At 38.5% G+C, this 23,450-nt stretch overlaps 1 protein-coding gene across 2 annotated transcripts in view; it reads right to left on the minus strand.

The window, feature by feature from the left end:
• LOC115430063 (SLIT-ROBO Rho GTPase-activating protein 1) overlaps positions 1-20,282 on the minus strand; it is a 36,865-nt gene extending 16,583 nt beyond the window's left edge. For both annotated transcript variants that reach the window (XM_030149951.1, XM_030149950.1), the window contains exons 1-9: positions 19,617-20,282; positions 9,140-9,335; positions 7,761-7,815; positions 7,563-7,670; positions 5,371-5,433; positions 4,501-4,698; positions 4,292-4,420; positions 3,015-3,236; positions 2,819-2,920 (exon numbers count right to left, since the gene is read on the minus strand). In XM_030149951.1, the coding sequence (XP_030005811.1) occupies positions 2,819-2,920; positions 3,015-3,236; positions 4,292-4,420; positions 4,501-4,698; positions 5,371-5,433; positions 7,563-7,670; positions 7,761-7,815; positions 9,140-9,335; positions 19,617-19,683 (1,140 nt within the window). In that variant the 5' untranslated portion in view covers positions 19,684-20,282. The remainder of the gene's footprint in view (positions 1-2,818; positions 2,921-3,014; positions 3,237-4,291; positions 4,421-4,500; positions 4,699-5,370; positions 5,434-7,562; positions 7,671-7,760; positions 7,816-9,139; positions 9,336-19,616) is intronic.
• Between the last annotated feature and the right edge of the window lie 3,168 nt (positions 20,283-23,450).

Consider the following 23,450-nt stretch of genomic DNA (forward strand, 5'->3'; position numbering starts at 1 on the left):
GAGAGAGACAGAGAGAGACAGAGAGAGAGACAGAGACAGAGAGAGAAAGAAAACACAGACAGGGAAAGAAAGAAAGAAAAAAAGAAAGAAAGAAAGAAAGAAAGAAAGAAAGAAAGAAAGAAAGAAAGAAAAACCATAAACAAAGAAACCAAAGAAATAAGAAAAAAGAAATAAGAAAGAAACAAATAAAGACATAAACAAAGAAGAAACAAAGAAACAAAGGAAGAGAGAAAGAAAGAAAGAAAGAAAGAAAGAGAGAGAGAGAGAGAGAGAGAGAGAGAGAAAGAAACAAGAAACAAACAAGAAGCAAAGAAACAAAGGAAAGAAACAAGTAAAGTAAGAAAGAAAGAAAGAAAGAAGTTGAATGTTTCCATGTATTTCCATTGAAGGAAGTGTTTTAAGGCCTACTGATGCTGTTGCTGTGGTTGTTAGACATTCTTGTCTGATGTAAGAATGATTAACCCAAACACATCAAAGCAGCAGGGGAATCTAGGATCTTTAAAATCATATTTTATGGATCCTAATCTTTGTAAATCTTTCCAGGTGGAGTTTCAAATGTCTGATAAAGTGGATGCAGTCAAGCTCAAAATCTGTGTGTGTGTACTACATATGCAAAGTGTGTTTGTATTTACAGCACGGATAATAGGTGTAAGTAGGTGTTTTTTATTTGTACATGATAATCAGGGCGTGTTTGTGTGTATTGGTAAGCTGCTGAGATGTGCAGATGCAGCTCATTAATCCAGACTCCTTCAGCATTTTTATGCCCTTCAGGGTGAGTTAACAGCTGCCCTCTGAACACAACACTCTAGCCTGCTCAACAACATCACTGAGGAAGCCACAGCCTGCAGCACTGAGACATTTTCAGACAGCACAAGCTTATTTTTAGAGGGTACATCTGCTATATTATGACCCTATTAAAACAGAATAAATTACCATGATTTTGTGCAAAGTTTGTCTCAAAAACAGACAAAAAACATTGAAATTTGTAATTGAAAATGTTTTGGGACAGTGAAAAGTCCAAGTATTGGCTAAAATATGCCCCAGAGTCTCAAAAAATGCAATCACATTTAACTGCACTACAACTGCAAAAATGTTTGTTGAATGTTTTTGTTAGAATAAAAAGTAATACTATAGTAGTGTCAATGTAACTTCCAAGGGGCAGAAATTGTGATCCTGAATGTAAATGTTTATTTTTCACACTCTATTTGTGATTTATTTTGTAACATTTATACCACACTACAATCTTTTCCTAACTTTCAGGCACTTTAATTGCCTACATACAGGCAACTACCAAGTACCTATTAACTCTTTAAGTGCCAGACAGTTAAGGGGCTAATAAGCCTTAAAAGTGCCACAGAATTTGGCCGTTTTTCAGTATTTCGCGTCGTTTTTATAATATTTGAAGAATCCTGCAGGAAACCGCTCAGTAACATCCGACTGATTGCTGATTAGATTCAAAACGCACCGGACGCAGCCGATTCATTATTGATCGTAATTTGCATAATTTATAATAATAATAATAATAATAATAATAATAATAATAATAATAATCTTTATTTATATAGCACTTTTCATACATTAAAATCTGTAGCACAAAGTGCTTTACATATCAGTTTAAAGATCAGTACCGCCCCCCACCCACACCCACACCCACACACACACACACATACATGCAAACCCACAAGCTCACACATACTTAAGAAGACTGACTGAGCACGGGTAGACCAGAACAAAAATGTACAAGTAAAAGTAAAACATCAGTTTAGGAGGCGCTGTCTCAGGGAGCCATCCGCACCAGGAGGCAGCCGCCGACCCCGGCGACCAGGCACCAGCAACACAGCCCCGCATCCCAACTAGTGGGAAAGGGCCAACTGGGACCCCCACCCACCAGAAAGGAGCGGACCCCAGTGAGAGAAGGCGCCACAGCCCCCGGAGTCCACAGCCGCCCCCCGGCATGGAGGGCTCCCTCTGATGAAACACCGGAGAATAAGAAACATTAAAAAGATATAAAAATATTATTCGGTCGCGTGACCTCAAATTCCCGTCTGCTTGGTCTCAAAAGGGGGACACAGAAAGAACGTCATCGAAATGTGAGAAAGAAATGGGGGTGGATGGTTTGTTTGTACACAAATGTGGCGTGTTCTCCAAAGCCGATCTGATCGGCCCGTGGCACTTTACAGGTTGTTTTCGTAAAGCCGATTTAATCGGCCCATGGCATTGAAAGTGTTAAGGAATGCTCAAAGTAAAGATGATCTGCTCTTTCAATAATTGCATTTTCTTTCAACAAAATGAAAGCATTGATTGCAATCTTAAAAAACTTTTTACAACTTTTTTCTTACTATTTTTACAATGTAGTTACAGGAATATTTCAAGCTGAACATTTAGACATACTGCTAGGGACACTGATACGAACAATATATGGACAAAAAAGCACAAAATAAATACATCCAAAATAGACATGGTAAGCCATGTTTCCAAACCAAATTTACAAACATCTATTGTTGTTTTCATTAATTGTGCTTCCAATTTACTGCCCACTGAATTTGAAGCAAACAGTCACAAAGTAACAAAAATTACACTGATGTAAAAAGCTGCAGCGTAAAATATGCAGATGGAAACAGGGCTAGTAAGGACATGTTCCATGATTGGAAGAAAATGAAACAATTAAAGCTTTGTAAGTGACATTTAGGAAAGGGGAAAATTACACTGGAGCTGAACCAGGTGATTTTTTGTCCACTTGAAGTATTTCTCAACAGAGTGAGTACTCGGAAACAGGTTATTTTGATAACTAAATAAATTAAACTTGTGAGTGTCTGACCTCTTCATTTTCTATCTTCAGAGACGCCAGGCGGGTTTGGAGCTGTGTGAGGCGGAGGGTGAGCTCAGCCTGAACCTGCGGCTGAGAGGCAATCTGGGTCACCTGATAAGAAGTGCAGCAACAGGTAGAATCAAGAAATCACAGTCTATGAGCAAAAATGTAATTGAGAAGTGTCTGTGTGGTAAAATGCACTCACTGCGTCACCCATGTGGGCCTGGAAACTAAAGCGTTGTGGAGGACAAAAGGCAGTGGGATACAGACCCAGCAGACGCTGCCTGTCACGGGCAGGGTCCAAGCCCTCAACAGCCCCTTCCAGCACCTCCAGACCCGCCCTCCTGGAGGCTTCAAGGCTCAATTCGGCTGATAGGTAGGTCCTCAGAGCCCGGCTCAGACTGGAGTGGTACCCTAGGTCACAGCACTGAGATAAAGGATGGGAGAGAAAGAGTCAAGAAATGATTAAGATCAGTGACAAAACTGTTTCTCCCACTGGAAATAATTGATGTCAATAACCCTCATGAGCACAGACAATCGAACTGAATCGTATCGAAATGAAATCGAATCGAATCGAATAGAATAGAAAGGCCTCCAAAATTCGTACATGGCTATGGTCAGTATGCACATACTTGGTGGCTTATCAGCTTGTTAATAACGAACCATGACACTTAAGATCTAGGTTGAAATTTTTTCACTGGGATGTCAGTAAGAATGACACAGCATGAATCACACCATAAATGCTAATTGGCCACAAACATCCTATATCTACTATTTGGCCTAGATTCAGGATACAACATATGACAGATTGGAGTGAATAGCACTCATCTCAGGTCAAACATTCTACAGTCTCAAACAGAAGAAAAACAGCATGTTGGCGTCATAACTTCTTAGAAAGTGAGCAAACAAAAATCTCTGTAAAACAGAGGACTTAGAAAATGGTAAATCTGAATATGAGCCCAATCTGACTTTTCTATTCTTGGTCATATTAATTGTAAGAATAAAAGCTAAAATATACCACTGTTGTAATTTTAATACATCTGAGTGCAAATTTTAGCCATGACGCTCATGAGTTTTGATAAGAGGTGCAGCATGTAAAATTTAGGGGAATATTCCATTCCATTTGCAGAAATTGAATACTCTGTTTTCACTAGTTTTTAATCAAATGAAAGTAAGAATCGAGTTTTTGTTGCATTACAATGAGCTCCTCATATCTACAGAGGGAATGGTCCTCTTCCACAGGGAATGGATGTTGCCTCGGTATATTTCTAAAGGACATTAAACAAACCAAACACTGGCTCTAGAGGGGAACATATTTTCCATTTTAAGTAGTTTCTCCTATTGTCCTTGAGGAGGATGGTGAGACAAGGAGTACTGAGTTGGCTGCATTATGCAACATCACCTCTAGATTCTTCTATATCCTACATACTGCAGCTTTAAAGACTTTTTTACACACTCATCTAGGTAAGTAAATATACTTACGTCTATGATATCGGGCAGGTCATGGATGTAGTATTTAAACACAGAGGCATTAGTGGCCTCCAGGGTGAGCAGATACTCATTCCTGGCTTTCAGAGTCTTCAGTTTGTTTTCTGAGTATTTTGCCTTCCTCTAAGGAAGAAAACAACATTATTTCTCAAATTAAGTACAGACTGAATGCTGTATTTTACTTCCTCCTATAGCCTCTGTACCTTCTCTCTCATCTTCTCCATCTTGCGGGCAGCGTTGCGTCTCTGATGCCGCTCTTCTATCCGCAGACTGAACACAGGCTCCACCCCTCCACCTGTAACTGACACGCCCTTCACACGCCCCTCCTGACGCTCCGCCTCCCTCAGCTTGGTTTCAGCATTGATCGTCTCCACGTGGTACATGTGATACGTCTTCATCACCTAGGTAACAGCAGCACATAGTAACACAGCCTCTGAACCACACATTTTATAAACAGCCTGGAGTGACTGTTTTTACTTCTCAAGGTTATCAGGGCTCTAATCTGATTTTCAGTGTTTACTTATTTAGACAAGAAGCTTTTAAGGCCAGCACTCGGGTTTTAAATAAACCTTGCTATTTGATGGACAACAATCAGAAAATTTTCTCCGTCGAGGCTCTCTGCAGACCAAAAAAATAATGACCTCATATCAGTCACATATTTAGTACTGGCAGCAGCCAAAATTTACATTCTTGGATGGGTTTTCAATGAATGATGAGCAACAATCAGCTGAAGAACACTTGTCAAACTCTGGAACAGGACTCTTGTAATCAAAATCTGAACTATTATCCACAAAATTGTGTGGAAAAACTAATAATTATGACCACAAAAGCTGTGATGTGTGAATGCCTTTTATGTCTGAAAAACTGTAGATACATAAATGTTACTTTTCAATATTCAGGCTATGAGAGTTAGATGGGCGATAATCTATTATCTTGTTATTTTATTATTAATTTGGCTGAAGTATGGTTTTCTGTAGTTTTCCTGTTGTTAAATGAATTTTAAGCACTGCTGACACCCTCCTTTAGAATCACAAAATCTCAGTTCTTTTGATAGATTAATAACTTCCACTTACTGTGTAAAGCTCATTCAGAAGCTTCATGAGATCTTCCTGAAGCTGAAAAATTATCTCCTTACTCTAACAGAAAGAGAAAATAATAAAGGAGAGAAAATCCAATCAAATACATTCAATCTTCCATTCTCACAGTGTCAGTATAAAGAAATACTGGTGGTCCATCATGCAGGCTCAGCAGCAGATAAATAAATGGATTTGACCACACACAAACAAATGAATTCATAAATGAAACATGCCGAGGCTGACTCCTGAGCTCTGCTGCCTGCGCTCCAACTGAATTTTTGTCTCATGTATTAAACAGCCTGCTGGGTTTAGGGACGGAGTTATGTGGCTGCATGGTGCCGCATTAATATTGCATTATGTTAAATGACTGTGGAATCCTGGGATGGATGGATTCTGTTCCCATAGCGTCCACTGAGAAAGGATCAGCTGAGGCTGTCGCCATGGCCACAGGGCGGTTGGAGTTGTCATGGCCACTCAGCCGTCCGTCTGTCTCATCCTGAGCTCTGGGTGACAGTCCGGTGGTGGTGTTTTTTGGAGGAGTTAGATTGGAAGGCCTTACAGTTTATAGCTGCTGGCAGTTGCTGCACTTTAGTTTGCATGAATAAAAGACGAGCCGGAAGAGATTAATAATGAACATGCAGAGCTAAACTTAGAGGCAGTTAAGAGTATGCATGCGTGTTTAATTTGTTAAACTTTGAAGCAGGCAACAGAACTCTGGGGAATACTGACTTTACATTTCATTAAAATCAACTTCACTACTTAAAGTCATATATATATATATATATATATATATATATATATATATATATATATATATATAAAACCTTTAGGTCTTCTCGAAAGGGTAACTACCCACTGAAACTCCCACTGAAACTCCATTTACCCCTCTCAGCTGTGATGAAAACTGATACCCATAAGCTTTGCAATTACATATTAATGCATGAAAACCAATTTACTCAACACAAATTACACATGTAAAGAAAAAACAGGCTTTGTTAGGTTTTGATTTTTCCTCTTTTTTGCATTTCTGGAGTACATGCTTGACTTCACAATCTATTACTGGCAAATGCAATCAATTTGGACCCAGACACAGAAGGGATGCAGGGAAGTGGACTTTGACCAGAATACTTTTACAGATTAAAAAATAATTATTGCTTTATTTAGGCTAAAACAGACCAATGTAGTCATTAGAACATCATCAAAATTGCATCCTTACAGAGGATGTTGGCAACTTGTGCCTTATTGTGTCAGGCTTGTTTCTCTAAATAAGCTTTTAAAGTCTGAGAAACATCTGTACTTTGAAAAAATATATCTGATTTTGACTTTGACATTGTAATAGTATTTTTAGATTAACATGACACAGCTGCTAACTGTAGTAGAGCCATTCTACCATATTGGTACAAACTACAAATCTTAGATGAATACAAAGATATCTACATTATCTGTTGAAACCCCACAGAATATTTGAAATAGCAGTACGTTTAATAATTATGATATGGTTTATAGACAAGCTAAACCTCTAAATATCAATTCATGGAAATGAAACTATAATAATGTTTGCATATTTTTCCATTCTTTTTCATTTGAAAGACTGATCTTGCGTCCATGTGCTGAGACTGACTTTAGCTATAGCTCTACTCTATTTTTGTTCAGACATTATGTTTGCATCTTCTCTGTGAATCATCACTGTAGTCATGAAAAAGAAGATCAGAGGTCATGGGTTGTGATAAACGTTATATCGATATTAAGTTTACACCTATATAAAATATTACTTTGGCTGAAGGATCTCGGTAAACATATACTATTTGTACACTTCCATCTAGAAGTAAAGATGAAATCAAGAAAAGGAAAAAACAGTACGTGAAAACACCCTCACTGACCTAATCACGTCCAACCAGACGAGCACAAAAACATGCATCTGTACAACAGCCAATAGAAATGCCCTCTCTATAAAAAGACCTGTTATCCACCTCCGTGTTTCATGGGCTGAAAACAGAGCCAGAAGACTAATACCTTATCAGGTTATTTCACATACACAGTACACTGCTAAAGATTACGTTTGTTTTTTTTTTTTTAGTTATGATACAACCATGTGCAAGACTGAAATCGAGACAGAATGAGATCTAGAGCACGACACAGTGGACACCAGACAGAGTTAGTAGAAGTGTTGAGTCTAAACATCGGCTCACCCTCTTCAGCAGACGAGCGGAGTCTTCACTGATGTGTGTGAGGCGGGTGATGACGTTGTTCAGGTACAGGTCACTGAGGGTGGCGTGGTCCTTACTCTCCCTCCTCACCTGGAAAAGAGAGAAGCATGGTTGAATAATTCTTACACATCCATTTCATTTCTCCTAATAAAAGCAATCAGAGAAACTTATGAAACTGACCTGGTTTAGCAGCAGGTACCAGCAGTTCACTGGAGAGAGTAGGTTTTGATCTTTTCTGGAAGAGAAAGCAGAGCAGTATTACTACTACCATCAACATAGATTAGAGTCCTACATCAGAGCCTTGTATTTTACAACAAGACCACTTAGTTTTATCACCCATTAAATCACTGCAGTCTCTGTCCCAGTATTTCAGAGGACCAAGTGCTAGTTATAGCTGCTCCAATCAGAGCTGTAAACAGATCACTTTAGTATACGTGTAATGTAAAACTCAACACTTACACCGCACTTAACCAGTTTCAAGCAGCAGTAGAAAACTGTTTTCAGCAAAATGGCTCGGAGGAACAAAAGGTTGTTTAGTTTTACAGACCAAAAAAGGCAAAAAGGGTTGATTTGAAAATTATTTGAATTGCATGTTACTCTAGGTTGCTATTATCATAATATCAGGTTATTTAGACCTTGAGAAGAAGGGAGCCTAGTTGGTGTTCTGTCTTCACTTTTTAAAAGAACAAATATTGTTAGAGGAAATGACCACACAGTTAGTTTCTCAGTTCATGAATGTCACCTGAGATGAATTATAACAAAGGGTGCCTAATATATAAATAAAAAAATAGTTTGTGTCATTACTTATCATGTCAGATACTGAAGATGTGATATGTTTGACTATTTTTGTCCATATAATGTATATGGACAAAAATACTCAGATATATCACACCTTCAGTTTTTAGGACTAACCATTCCCATTGATTTTGTCAATAATTACCATAAAAAAATGTCCAATCAGTATTTCTTTTAAGTTTAAAGCCCGACTTTTCTTCCTACTTTGGTTTAAAACAATTATTTATGGTCAGAGTTTGAGAAATATTTCAGAAATCTAGTGTTACAACAATTACAGTGATGAAAAAATATGAGAAGAATTATGTAGAACATTTTGTAAGTGTAGATGAAAAGGTAAAGAAAATTAATCCTATACACACAATAAAAATGTTTGCTGCATTATTTACCACAATATAAAATTATATCATGATGTTATTACCCTGTTAACAATGAAACCCCTGAATTCTTTATGTTCGGATACTTTGTCTATTTGATTGCTTTTCATTTATCACTGACTGCAAAATCAGGCATTAGAGTTTTAAGTAGAAAAGTAACATTTTGGAAATTACACCCTCACAAATGACAGACTGATGAGGACGTGGCCTTGAGGCAGCAGGTAGCAATAAGCAAGTTCACACCACCAGTGTAGTATGCTCAAAATACAGTGATGATATGAAGCTGTGGGTATTATCACCAAACACTTTCTTGTTTGGATAACACTCTTAATCTTACTGACTAAGGTTCATGCATGTTAATTTCTGGTGTTGACCAGCCCACAGTCCTACTTGTATTGCTGATGGTCTTTCGTGCTTCGCGTCTTGGCCATGAACCTCTCAGCGAGTTTTTCCAGGTTTCGGGAATATTCTGTTTCAATCTCAGCCTTCTTCCTGAAGAAGTCCTGCAGATCCTGAAGCAGCTGGACCCGCATTTCTGTCTGCTGCTCCAGACAGCGCTGCTGCTCGACCAACTGGGCCCGCACATCTACAAACACACAAACAATAAAGGGAGAAGGAAGTCAGTGTAAATCAAACTGTTTGGTACTTAATTTAAACAAAAATTTTAAATAATTCCTGAGCAGAATATTGCAGATTCTTCTGTGTTACATCTGAGCCAGAAAGACGAAATGGCGCTTTAATTTTGTATAACTTTGATGTAAGCGCCCACAGTGCCATGAGTCCCTTGATTTTTAGCAACAATCACTGGTTTTATTCAGTTTAAGTCGAGCAAAATTTAAAATAAAAATAGAAATGAATAGCAACAACAAAACTCCTAACCCTAACTTGATCATTTTTATTTTAGTGGATTTTTTCCTTAATCCTGCATTGTCTGAAATGTTTGTAATATTGAATTTGAGAGTAAATGTCTCACGTATCCAGAAAGGGCCTCTTACTGAATGTTGGACAATCAAGCTAGGAACAAGGATTTTTACTGTTTATATTACTATCTAAGCCACAATGCAGATTTATTATTTTATTCAAAATGGGAATACTTGATAAAATAGTTGTCTTTGTAAAATCTGTATCTGACTCTAAACTAGGTGTCTCTAAACCTGTATTTTTTTTATCTAAACTTGAAACACTGTGTAACCTTGATCCTTAATGTCTCCTTCATGACTCAGTTATGCTGATCTATTGTATGCACTGATGAAATCTGAAAAAAAGATGTAGTTCTTTTTCATCTGCTAAGGATTTTACTCAAATTATTTTATCTCTGTCCCAGGAGGAATTTGTCTCTGGTACACACCTATGTAAAAACAAAGTCTCACTTCATTTTGTAGTCAGTAAAGTTTGCATTTCCCGTTTTGATGTTTTGATGTAAAATCCCTATGGATGACACAAACACAGTTTGCCAGAAAAGGATAAAATAGTCTGCTACGCACAGTATTTCTAACTCCATTTGTTTAACCCAAGTATATCACATCACAAATACATCGCCTCTGGGAATTTTTTTTTTTTTTTTTTTTTTTTCCACCTAACAAATACTGTCTTTTATCACTAAAATGGTAAACTTTTGGGAAATCTGACAACAATTCAAAGCTGGAGTATGGTAGAATATATGCCAGCACTGCTCTCCTTTCTGTCCAAATCATTAGACGAAATATAAACATATGTGATATGACATTGTTTGAAGCCACTGTGGGAAACTGAAGCCAAAATATTGTGTCTATGTGAGCAGCTATATTAATTTAGTGTTGAGTAGAAACACATCTGACTGAATCTCAACAGTGACATGGACTTAAAGCAGTAAATCACATATTTAACTGCTCTCTGAAAACATTGGTAACTGTCCAAAATCTTTATTACAAGGCAGATTTTGTTACAGGTTCTAAAGAGACTGTAGGCGAGAGAAAATGCAGAGGTCTAGTTTGTTTTGTTTTTTTTGCAATATCCTAAGAAGTAATTACGGAATTTTTGACCAATTTTTGAATAATTAGTACAGCTTCTAAATAATGAAACATTACAGAAACACTGTCAAGAGGGTGATGAAGCTGGATCAGATTTCTTCCTAATGGCTAAAGGTAATTATTAAGCAAATGTTGAAATATCATGAATACCAGGCTCATGTTTTAAAGAACCTCTAAAAGTAACACTTCATAGCAAATAGCAGTTACTCAGTTGGGGCAAACTGTGGAAATGTCACATCATGAAAGTATCATATACAGCCAATTATTATTGCAAAGATATACAACTAGTCAATAACAAAGCTTTTCATGAGAAACATTTCAATATAAGGTGTCTGAGTGGCATGTTGTGATAATGAATGGTGGACAGCAAAAATCACTGCATTTACAAGCCTTTGTCCCTAGATATGATGCGAGCTGCAGCAATTAATGAATAAATTAATGTCAAAAATAAGCAAGCACCAACTATTTTCACTGATATATAAAGATCTGATGCCTTTTTTTGATCTATCATTTTGAGGTTTAGGGATGTTGCAGCAAAACATTAAGAAACTTAATTTTATGTGTTTTTTTTTTTTTTTTTTTCAAATAACATTTTATGGACACAAATCATTTAGGTTGTTATTAAACCTTAAGGCAAATTCATTTCAAAATGTTTTGTGACAAACAAACACAGACCTGTGATCCAGATTCAACAACGTCTTAGTTTGGACACAACACTATTTAGGAAATAAGATCAAAGTCTGACAGGCATTCTGTCTTAAATAAAAAAAATATATAAAATAAATACAATTTGTACATATCCATTAGTTTTTCAGAACTGTATTCATCTACAACACTTTTGACATCAAATAAATTTCTTTCTTTTTTTTTTTTTTTTTTTTTTTAGAAAAAAGTCCAAATTCACTGCTTGCAGCTTTTTAAATGTGAATATATTCTGAGGTTTTTCCCTATTCTATGACAGTGAACTTAATCTCTTTGGGTTTTGGACATTTGAAGATGACATCATGGTTTAGGAAACACTTTTAATCATTTTCTGACATTCTATAGACCAATATAGAAAAGTATAGTATAGACCAGTAATATATTGCTCAGGAAATAATGGACAGATTAATCAACCATGATTTACAACTCCATATATTTCCACACAGATTTTCACTGTAAAATATCTGCCTGGTATCTAAGCAAGAGTCATGCATAATTTTTACTAGATCCTAGAGAGCTTAGCCTTTTACTTTTAGTAAATCCTAACACTGCTCATTTTCTTTTTTAACTCAGTACTAACTTAATTATATTTTGCCCTTCACCAACATTTGTTAAACCAGTTATCAAACATTCACACAGAAGAGTGTACCAATAATTGTGGCTTTTAAGTGGTCAAGCAATTAAACACACAGCTGAAGCATATTACACAGCACGTAAACAAACGTACAAATATTAACTGGGTCCATGTAGCAACTGCTGTTGTTGCCATTCTAGATAACTAGATGTTTCCTATAGATTAGTATGTAATAATTCAGAGAGTAAAGACCATTAAGCCAACATTTAATATTAACACCATGATCCTCAGATCTTCCTTGTAATTGCACTGCAAAGGGATTAGTTTTAGGTTAGGGGTTAGGTTAGGGTTAGTTAGGGTTTAGTTTTTGTGATGTTTACGTACTTTTGTGGGCCACACAGCACTGGTACTAAAACGACACAGCCATTTATTTTACAGACAGTTGTAGTCTGATTTTTGACAACACTCTCACTACTTGAATAAAAAGGAGTCCACAGTTGTCTGACTATGTGTATTAGCTGATGAAAAGCATTTGCATTAAAATAGACAACTGAGGATAACACAGGACAATACAGTGAGATGCTCTAGTGAACCATAACTGAATACAACTATGACACAAGTGAGGATTCACACCACAAATATAAAGGAGTATTTCCACTATTTACCCAAGGACCTTTTAATAAATACTGAAGTACTAGCATTATTATTTGTTCATGGGATTCTGGACAAAAAGATTAACGTAAAGATGTGGCGTCCATTTAATATTTACCTGAATCTTGGTTAAGTTTTAACTGTTAGTTTGAGCATCAATTTGTTACAATAGTGAGCTTTAGCATGGTAACTAAATAACTACTGCAACAACAATTTAGGAGCATGATTAAATATCTGATCATTGGATACACTCCAAACCACATCAGGTTTCTACATTTAACCAAGGAGCTGATTAGGAACATTGTATTACATCTGCCCAGAGTAAAAAGCATTACATTGCAGCAGACATTCATTTATATGACAGTGTTGCAGATTTACACATTCAGAGGAGATGAGAGCAACATCACATGGCAGCCATTTTAAATTAGAGAGCTAACAGCAGGATTCTGGTGCCAGAATCAATATGCACACACACAAACATGTACAGTGATAGAGACAGTTTCATACAGTTGGGGGGACTAAAGGTCATGGCATGTTTTCGATAGCGTTCTATGAGGCATGGTGGTGGAACTGTGTGGATACAGCAGGCTTGTGTGTGTGTCGATGCGGCAGATGCCAGCTCCAGTCTTCACCTTCCTCATCACATGGTTCACACACAATGTGTGGTTGCCAAGACAACAGGTAGTGGAGTGGATAGGGTCCTCCAGGGATTGGTGTGTGTCTGTCTGTCTGTGTTTGTGAGTGTGTTTGTGTGTGAGAGAGAGAGGTGGGGTTATCATTGTGTATTCTGTTCCCGCTCTCTACTCTCTCACTGCTGCTGCAGATAGATCCAGCTCTGAACCAGCATGACCAGTGAAGCATGGAGCCAAGCATTACCATGCTGACTGTGCGACCGACTGAAGGTGTGTGCATCTGTATGAGCATGTAGAGTGTGTCCATACATGTGGGGTTTTTAATGCGGCCGGAGGATGTCGTCCAAGGTGACTCCTCAGAGTAAAGTGGACAGTCCCCATCAGTAATTAAAAAGGATTAAAGAGATGAAAGAGAGTGGAGGAGCAGGTGACGTTGAACAATTAGCTGATTAATCGGTCAGTCCATTGACAGAAAATTGAATAACTGGGCACGCAATTTAAACTAGAGGTCGATTGGTAGTAGATTTTTATAGGAATAATTTGGAGTAGGAAAAAGCCGATAGCCAGTTACTTGGCCAATGTCATCTTTGTCCTCCTAAACTTTTGAATACATATGTATACCTGAAATGAACTATTACATCATTATAAAATGATAAACTGTTTAACTGAACATCTTATTAAATATCTCAATGAATAAATGTGCATCACTAAACACTACATAAATGGTAAAAAAAATTTTTTAAAAAAATCCTCGTGGCAAGAATTGTAAACTTTTGAGCAATTATTAATTATTTTCACACTCAGGTAAATATTTCTAGTTCGGAAGCCTAGTATTAGCTATTGGCCAACACTACAGTAATACTTCTATCTGCTCCCAATTCTGTTGATAAGCAGTTTATAAAATATCCTACAAAATCAGATTATCAGTTAATTTCAACATTTTATTGCCATATCTGTTCCTACCTTGACAAATACATTCCTTTTTTTTTTTTCTTTTTTCCTAATTTATGACACTCCTATCTGAATATTTCTACATTTAGAATTTGGAATTTTGAAGGATATATGCAAAACAATGGAGATAATATGCACATTTTCTATGTTTCTCATCTTTGGGTGATTTTTTTTCTGGCTCTATTTGATTATCCGGGGACATTTCAATGACAAAAGCAAATGCCATAAGGTTTCCAGCTTCTGAAATATTATAATAAATAACTTGTTGTTGTTGACAGTTGAAGCACTGAAGCTTTCTGCCATTTTACTAAAACATGAACCCAGAAAAGAATCAATAAGTTAATCAATAATGCAAATAATCATTACATAGCCTGATTCTCTTGTTAACTCTGCTATCACCCTCATTTAACATTTTTATATATTTTTATTTTAAGATGCTGAATACTAGTAAAGTACTGGATATGTAGTTCATCCAATAAATACTTACAAATTACATTATTTCCACTTCTACATTATAAATACTTCTTCTGCCACTAGCCGAATCATGGGAAATCAATTTATAAGCACAATTCAGATCTGATAAATCATGCATTAATGACAATAGTTGGAGGCATCATAAGGAGTGTTTGTGTCTAAAAACTTGGTTTTCTTTTGCAGAAATGGGAGCGGATTCAAGCGGACTCACTGAGAAGGAGAGATTATATCAATGAATCTCCTCGGCTTGGATCACAGTCAATTGAAAGTGAAAGGAGGACGTCCGCCTGCGCTGTATCTTTTGATGTCTAAAATGCTCCTTCTTAGAAACCTCCTTGTGTGTCCTTATAACACCCCAACGACAACACTCAGCCTCTCTGATCAAAGGCCTTCCACTCTGTACAGCACAATGTGGTAAAACACTGACACAGGGAAAAGTATGCAGACAATATACCAAGCAAAACGGATTTGTCCTGTGTGAAATCTTCAGGCTGATTAAATCTGAAAAATCCCGAGAGCTTGGTGTGCTGCTTTTTGCTGCAGGGTTGGAGTGCTTAGGTCATGTACCATCGAAGGTCAAAGCATGAAACCAGTAAAGAGTACGAAGAGAAATCAACACAGGTGACAAATATGACCATTCATACCATCATCTCTATCCTATTTATATGCTAATTTTTTTGCTGAAAGTGGCAATATGTAAGATTTACATGCAAATCTTATCACATGAAATCTTAACCTTATATTTTGATCAGTTACAACCTCCCGAAGGACTCACTGAAAAATATTAAACCTGAGTAATTTCCCCCCATATTAAACAGGATTAAGTGCACACACACTGGTCTGAGGCTGTTTCCAAGCACCGCCAAATCCTGAAAATCCACTAAATTTAAAAGGATACAAACCAACTAAAGGCTAAAACTAGAAGAAAATACAGCAAGAACAAATACTACGCCAGAAACCTTAATGTGATCATCACCAGCAGATGATGGGTGTCGAGAATCTCCTCCATGAATCTGAGCTCCAGCAATGAAATGATATGAAACTCTTTCTTACAGATGTACTTAAAGGAAGAATAGCACCTTGTGGTTCTATGCCCCTGATAATCAGTTTAATCAGTTTTAAGTTTACATCTATTTTCTGTCTGAAATCATATTTGTAAAGAAGAGAGCTATAATTTTTGGAAAAAATGGAAGTCCTCGCTGTATTGAGATGTTTGGTTCCAGTGAATTCTCTGAGAATCTTTTGGAGGATTACAGTATTGAAAAATGGATGCCACAATGTTTTGCAGAACACTATAATGGTTCCACAAAGATAATGTTGGGCGTTGGATGTTGGACTAACATTTATGCAATATGTGAAGAAATTCCTTCAAGAAGCTCCTGAAACATTGGTTGATGAGAAAGAAACTGATGGACAGACAAAATGAGAAAATAGTGCTTTCAGGGACAGCTGCCACTAGTATAAAAAAAACATTAAAATGATATCAAATCCTGCCATTACCCACTTAAATGTTTCTTTATTCACCAGTTGACTCCGGGCCTAAAACATGCACATGTCTATTCTATTGAAGGCATAATCCAATTACTGTTTCATAGCAGAAAAATAATGAAAAAGTCCAATTTTGGTGGAGAAACAGCAGGAGAAAAAGGTCAATGTTACAAAACTAAGTGGTAAAGTTTAAAACTTTTAGTTGCAAAGCCAAAAATGTGTTGGAAAAAATATTTAAAAGGGAAAATCAAGTACTATACGTGTGTGTGACACGTTTCAATTTTAATTAATCACATTAAGAGTGAGAGAGGTCAAATTTTTTCCACCGAATCACATTACTGTCCTCAATGTGACCAGCCAGTGAACAGCAACAGGAAAACATCACTGCAAAATGTTTCATCTCCATGATGAAAGAAACTTCAGTACAACCAACTTAGATGGTCTAAAACTGGGTTTGTAGGGCAGACAGTGAAACCAGTATTACGAGGTAAAAAAAAACTGCCCATATTAATATATTGGCGGTGCTCATGAGGAATAAAACTTTACTTAACTTATAAATAACCACACAATAGCCTCCACAACAGTACAACTTGAATTGATAAATGATCAACCATTTCTGCACTGTTTAAATAACAATTTTCGCTTGTTCATAATAACTGATTTCAAAAGTACATTAATGATTTAAGTCATTTTTAAATGACAAAACACTCACCAATGACCATAGTTCAGAGCTGTTAACAAAACCAAACAAATTTTCTGCAGATTTTTTTTTTTGCAATTTTATACACCAAATAATTTCTGTTGTGATGATCTTAACTCATCACCAGAAGTCACCCTAATAAAATGCATCCTCTCTTTTCAGACTGAAAACCTTGAGTATTTACTGCAGATACTGGTGGTGATGAAGGAGGTGACTAGATCATTATTTGTCCTCCAAAATTATCGGTTAATTCTGATCTTATCTATCCAAACATTGGTGGTCACGCGCTGGATGTTACAGGATGTTCACGGTGCTTCCAAGGTGGATGTTACCATGACGACGAAGTCCAAGGACATGGGGTCAGAGTAAAGCTGGATCATCATTAAGAAATACACACACTGTGACAAGGGTCTTTGATTCAGCACTCCTGAACATTTACTCAGACAAGAAACCCTTTATTGTTGGATTTTCATTTAACCCCCACTCTTTCCCTCCTTGTCTGTCCGTCTGTCTGTCTCATGTGTGTCTGTCTTGCAGGTATGCAGATGTGAAGTCAGTGATCACCTGCATGCAGACGCAGGCAAAAACAAGAGCTGCAGCAGTCGCATGAAGTAGGAAACACTTCATCTCTGCCTCCGTCTGCCTCTCCTCTCTCCCCCTGCAGAGCTCTTTTCTTTTCTCTTTTTCATTTGCATTTCTCATTAAGACGATCGTCATCTGATTCACACAGAGGACGTGTCACATGCTGTTGAGGTGACGGTCCCAATATCAGGAGCATGCTCAATGTACCAGAGCATTATCAAGCACACAAATATGTATTGTCAGCAGTGTACAGACTCTACCTTTCTGCAAGGCTCACCTCAGTGAGTAGACCCCACCTCCTTGTGAAAGAGCGGCAGCCACCTCCTGTGTATACATTACACACCACCTCCTGCATCGACCAATCAGAAGCCAGAGAAGGGAGGCAGACTTGGAAATCACATAGTTACAACGCAGATCTATATGTTTAGCTCTCGGCAGGAGGCGTGCGGATGCAGAGGGCTGGCCGGCTGGCCATCTGAGGAGGAGGGAGGGGTGGGGGGGCTTTATCTGAGCGGTCATTACAATGCAGGGCATCCCCGAGTGAGTGTTGGCAAAGTGCCAGAGTAAGGGCCACATGCACACACAAACACAAACATACATGAGTGTGCACGGCCACACACGTGCAAAGAAATCTTGACGCACTCCTCACATGGGGGTTGTAATGCTCTCCACTGCTCTCCATTAAGTGTAATCACTCAAAGTCTGTGGTGATTCATTATGTGTGTTTGTGTATGTGTGTGAGAGAGCAGAGTAAATAATGAGAAAAGGAAGAAAGAAGGAGACAGAACAGAGAGTAAATGTGCACAAGAGGGAAAATTAATTTCTGAATGAAGCTGTCTGCATTGTGATAAAAAAAACAGAAACTGTTTGGCCTCACTGATCAATAAAAAGGCAACCTTGAGTAGAGTAAACACACATTTCCTCCTCCTCCTCCTCCTCAGCATTTAGGTAAAAAAGTGAGAGCAGATTTGAGCTTTCAAAACCTGAAAGATATGGCAATGGAGATGATGTGGGCGTAGGTGACAAGTGAATATGGAAGAAACAAAGTGAAGAGCCATGTGGAGAAAAGGGAGAGTAAGCTACAGGGTGCATTGAAGAGAGAGAATGAGATGAAAAGTTGCTGATAGTGTGAGAGATTGTGAGGTTGGACAAAAAAAGGTCGTGGCCCCACTGTCTCCTCTGTGCGCTGGCATTTGCAGGTGTCCAAATGAGGCGTTGCAATAGTAAAGGTCGGACATTTTGAACTGTTCAGCTTCACTAAGAGCCTGTACAGCCAGTAAAGAGTGTTTGGCCCACAGTAGACTGGTTCAGGAAATGAAAATGAGGGAGAATGTGAATGAGGAGTTTTAATAAAAGGTCATCTGACTCGTCTGTAAGCCCCCCCCTCTCCCTCTTATGAAGTGAGGCATCAGTGCAGGGATGATGGTAACCATGGCGCTTGAGAGAGGAGGAGGATCAGGAGTAGAGGGTTGTCCCACAGTCATGGCAACCACTATTTTAAGACTGTCATCTTCACCTAAACACATCCCCAGTGTAGCATCATGCCTTCAGGTAAACTATAGAGACCACACACACACACACACACACACACACACACACACACACACACACACACACATAGACACTGTGCTGCAGTCAGAGCCTCAGAGGAATACCAATAGAGACAGGACACACTCCCCTCAGGTCTGACTGGAACCGGCTGGCTGGTATTCATCCACATCCACACACATAGGCAAAAGAGATCAAGGAGCTCCGCAGATGTAACCCCCCCCCCCCCACACACACACACACACACACACTCACATAAGCCATCCTCCTCCCCCTCCTCCCCCCTCAGGCGCCATGCAGCACTCAGGATGAACCCAGAAATCCTGACGTCTCAAGTTGAGGTGTCAGCTCCCATACACACCCTCCAAAAGAGCTGGATTGAACGCATTGGCATGAGTGTTGCTGGCAGACAGGTGTGTGTTTAGAGATGGTTGTGTGAGTGTGAGCGTGTCTAGATGGGAAAGGGTGGGTGTGACTGAGGAAACTGCCTTCCAGATGGCTGCAGAGGTGCAAAAGGTGATGCTCTTCAGACATGACATTTAATTGCTGATCTTACCTTTCACTTGGCTCTCGTATTCAGCGAGGATTTCTTTGTCCTTTTTGCTTTTGTTTGAGTTTGACATGTCGCCACAGTGGAGGTGACTGCTCAGCAAAGCCAGGTAGAATAAGAAAAAACACCAAATTAAAGCCCGTTTTATTTCCCTCCGCTTACACCGCCCGAGGCTTCTCCCGCAAACATGCTAGTTAGATCCATCCAGTGCCGCAACAACACAGCCAGTGGCCCCGCACCTCCACGCTGTGGAGAAGGAGGAGGAAGAGGAGGAAGAGGAGGGGGGCACGCGCGTGAAAACCACTCACACTCAATGAGAAATCACCCACGCGTGACCGCCGCTGTTGTGCAGACTGACAAAACCCATTCCGTTCATAAAAAAAAAAAAAAGACAGGACCAAATAAACTCAAATATAGCTTCTGTTTCTCCCCTCTGAGCTCGCGCAAGCATGCAATGACACCCGCGCGCAGGCACGCACGTGCACCGGTCTGCAGGGAGGACCGGGAACACGCCCACTAGGTAGCAACGGACCACACACACACACTTAGACAAACACACACACTCTGCGAAGAGCGGCGGTGTTTGATGTTATCTTCAACCCCTAGTAACCTTTCACACTTATAGACTCACACGCGCACACAGACAGACCAGCCCACGCGCCTGAAGATAATACTAATGGATGTTCAATCAAATGCCGGTAAGAAAATGGGTGTGTCCGCGCGGGAGGCGGGACTATAGACGTGACTGACACATGAGGAAACCAGTGAGTCTCAGCTCTTCTGGAAATGAATGAAACATTACGACAGAACTGAAATGAACGAAACCACAAACCATCCATTTAACTGTGTAAATGCGTTTGGCAGTTGTTTTATTTCTTTAAAAAATAGGTTTTACTGGGCGTTATAATAGTGATTCTTTACAGGAACTTGCTTTAAAACACTTTTGAACTGGTAAGGCCAGTTGAAAAGAATTTCATCTGTCTGTCTGTCTGTCTGTCTATCATAGTTTCCTTCATATGGGTAAATGTACCTGTGAATAAATGTAAAATTACTTTATTATATACAAGTTATTCATGAAAATCCGACTTAGAGGTCCTGTGAGCAATTTATTGAAGGATTAAGGAGCATCTAATTGCAGAAATTATCATTCCATCAATGTATAATCACACAAAAATAAAAATAGTTATGTTTTCATTCACATAAGTCGTTTCCTGTATACTGTATCATGTTGCAGAATGTTTCTACAATAGCTCAAAACTGTCTTATTCTTCTCCTTTTTGTTTTGAAGCAGGTGGCATCCACCATTGACAGGTTTGAATGTGCAGTTAATACTCTCCTAAACAAAAAAGTAGAAAAAGCAAACATTTGCACTAAAGAGGGACTTGTTGTGTCTCTGGCCTGCTGTAGGACAGGATGGGAGGGTAATCAGATGGTCATAACATGCAACTTCATCTACAGATGTCATTAAATATCACACACTAAACTTGTACTCAACACTACACAAGTATCAGCAAGAAAATGTAGATGTTAAAATACTGGTTTTGGTGCTGCTTACAGTTATATGATTCTGTGCCATTCAATTATTAATACTGCAGCACTGGTGTTTCAGAAGTATGTTTCTGCTTGAGCTGCTGCAGGTGGAGCTAGTTTGAGGTATAGAGGGGTGGCAAAGGTAAAACTGGATGGGAGTGGTCTTTTCCAGGAACCCATCCATAAGGCATGATGGGCCATTGAATAGAATAATGAAAATATGGTTAATTATATGATGCACATTTACCAAATTCCAGCCCAGTTAGATTGGACTGCTCTCTCCATCGTCATCGTCATCATCATCATCATCATCATCATCATCATCATCATCATCATCATCATCATCATCATCAACACCTAATGAGGGAATATGTTCTGTTAGAATGTTGCTCATCCCTGCAGTGGCATTTGGTGAAGCAACACCTTACTAAGACACAGAGATGGAAGATATGACTCAAATTACTTGAATCAGAGTCAAGTCACAATTTTTAGGACTCAAGACTTAGTTGCAAACACCAATGAAAGACTCCATTTAGACTCAGTATTCAGCTGACTGTGACTTGTGGCTGATGATTTGGCAAGAAACATATTGAGATTTGGCATCACAGAAAAGAAAGCAGTCAATGAAGTGTCACATCAGTTACATCAGTAAAATTACTAGTACAGAGTGTAGAAATACTCCACTGAGAGTAAAAGTACTGTAAAACTTATATCATGAAAAGTAACATCATTTGTATAGTTGGCCAATATTGTTTAAGTGTGGCAAAGTGTTCATTATGTAGTATAATTGTACTCAAGTAAAAACAGTTTATCACACTCAACCCCTGTCAGTATAAATGCTTTGGGCTGCTATTCAGTTTATTTGAACCTTTACTGAACATTTGTTTGTGTAAATAAACCACACAGAATCAGATCTACTACTTGTGGTTTGCTGCTCCATTATTGCTCATTTGGGCTTGTAATTGATGGTCTAACTTTTCATGCAGACTAGATCACCATGTTTGTATGACTTCATCTCTCATTTGTTTCACCAGAGTAATGCCTTGACCTACCAGGTTTGGCTTTATCAGGGACTAGGACTAAACTTGCTCGATTTTTGCCACAGAATCTTAGAATTTCCTTAAGACTTGAAGAATGTCTTGTTGCTTGTACATGTGTGACTTATTCCCACGTACGCTAAGACACTACCTGTTCATTTTACCTTTCATTGTCACCTGTTTGTAGTTTTATAAACAGACAGCAGGAAAAAACAACAAAGACCCCCCCCCACACACACACACACACACACACTTACAATATGTGTTAGCTGTATATCTAAATTTGCCATACACTCCTCAATAATTACAGGTATCTTCTATTGTCTAAAGGAGCGGTGGAAGCAATGAGAATGTTTGGTTGTGATATGTGTAATAGTGACCAATAGAAACACATTTCATATCAGGCTGTAATAGAAGTGTCATTTTGTGATTAGTGATGACTGTTTGTCTCCCCCTAGTGAAAAACTGGGATTCAAGGATGTTTCCCAAATGACAGTTCTTGACAGGAAAATCCCTTTTGTTTTCATGATAATTCCATAACGTCACCACTTAGTGTTGTCTAGACCCCCTATGTCTTAGTAATAAACCACAAAAATAACCTATTAATCTGAAAGGAATTGTTTTTTTCATATGACTTTTTCTATTTATTAAGAAAATATCTTATGGAGGAATAGTATACAGTACAGCAAAAATGTATGTGGTGTATGTAGTTAAAACACCTTTGTAACATTCATTCATTCATTCATTCATTCATTTCCTGAGCCCGCTTTATCCTCACTAGGGTCACGGGGATCGCTGGAGCCTATCCCAGCTACTTATGGGTGAAGGCGGGGTACACCCTGGACATGTCGCCAGTTCATCACAGGGCTGACATATACAGACAAACAGTCCCTCTCACATTCACACCTATGGGCAATTTAGATTAACAATTAACCTATCAGTGCATGTCTTTGGATGGTGGGAGGAAGCCGGAGTACCCGGAGAAAACCCACGCAGACACGAGGAGAACATGCAAACTCCACACAGAAAGGTCCCACCCCCATCAACTGGTGTTGGAATTGAACCCAGGACCTTCTTGCTGTGAAGCATAAGTGCTATCCACTGCACCACCATGTCGCAAATGACTGTTTTTGACCGAAAAATCCCTTTTATTTTCATGGTAATCCCATAACCTCACTACTTACTGTTCTCTAGACCGCCTATGTCTTAGTAATAAACCACAAAAATAACCAATTAATCTGAAAGGAATCTTTTTTTTTCATATGACTTTTTC

This window comes from Sphaeramia orbicularis, chromosome 12, assembly GCF_902148855.1.
Source record: "Sphaeramia orbicularis chromosome 12, fSphaOr1.1, whole genome shotgun sequence".
Classification (NCBI taxonomy): Eukaryota; Metazoa; Chordata; class Actinopteri; order Kurtiformes; family Apogonidae; genus Sphaeramia; species Sphaeramia orbicularis.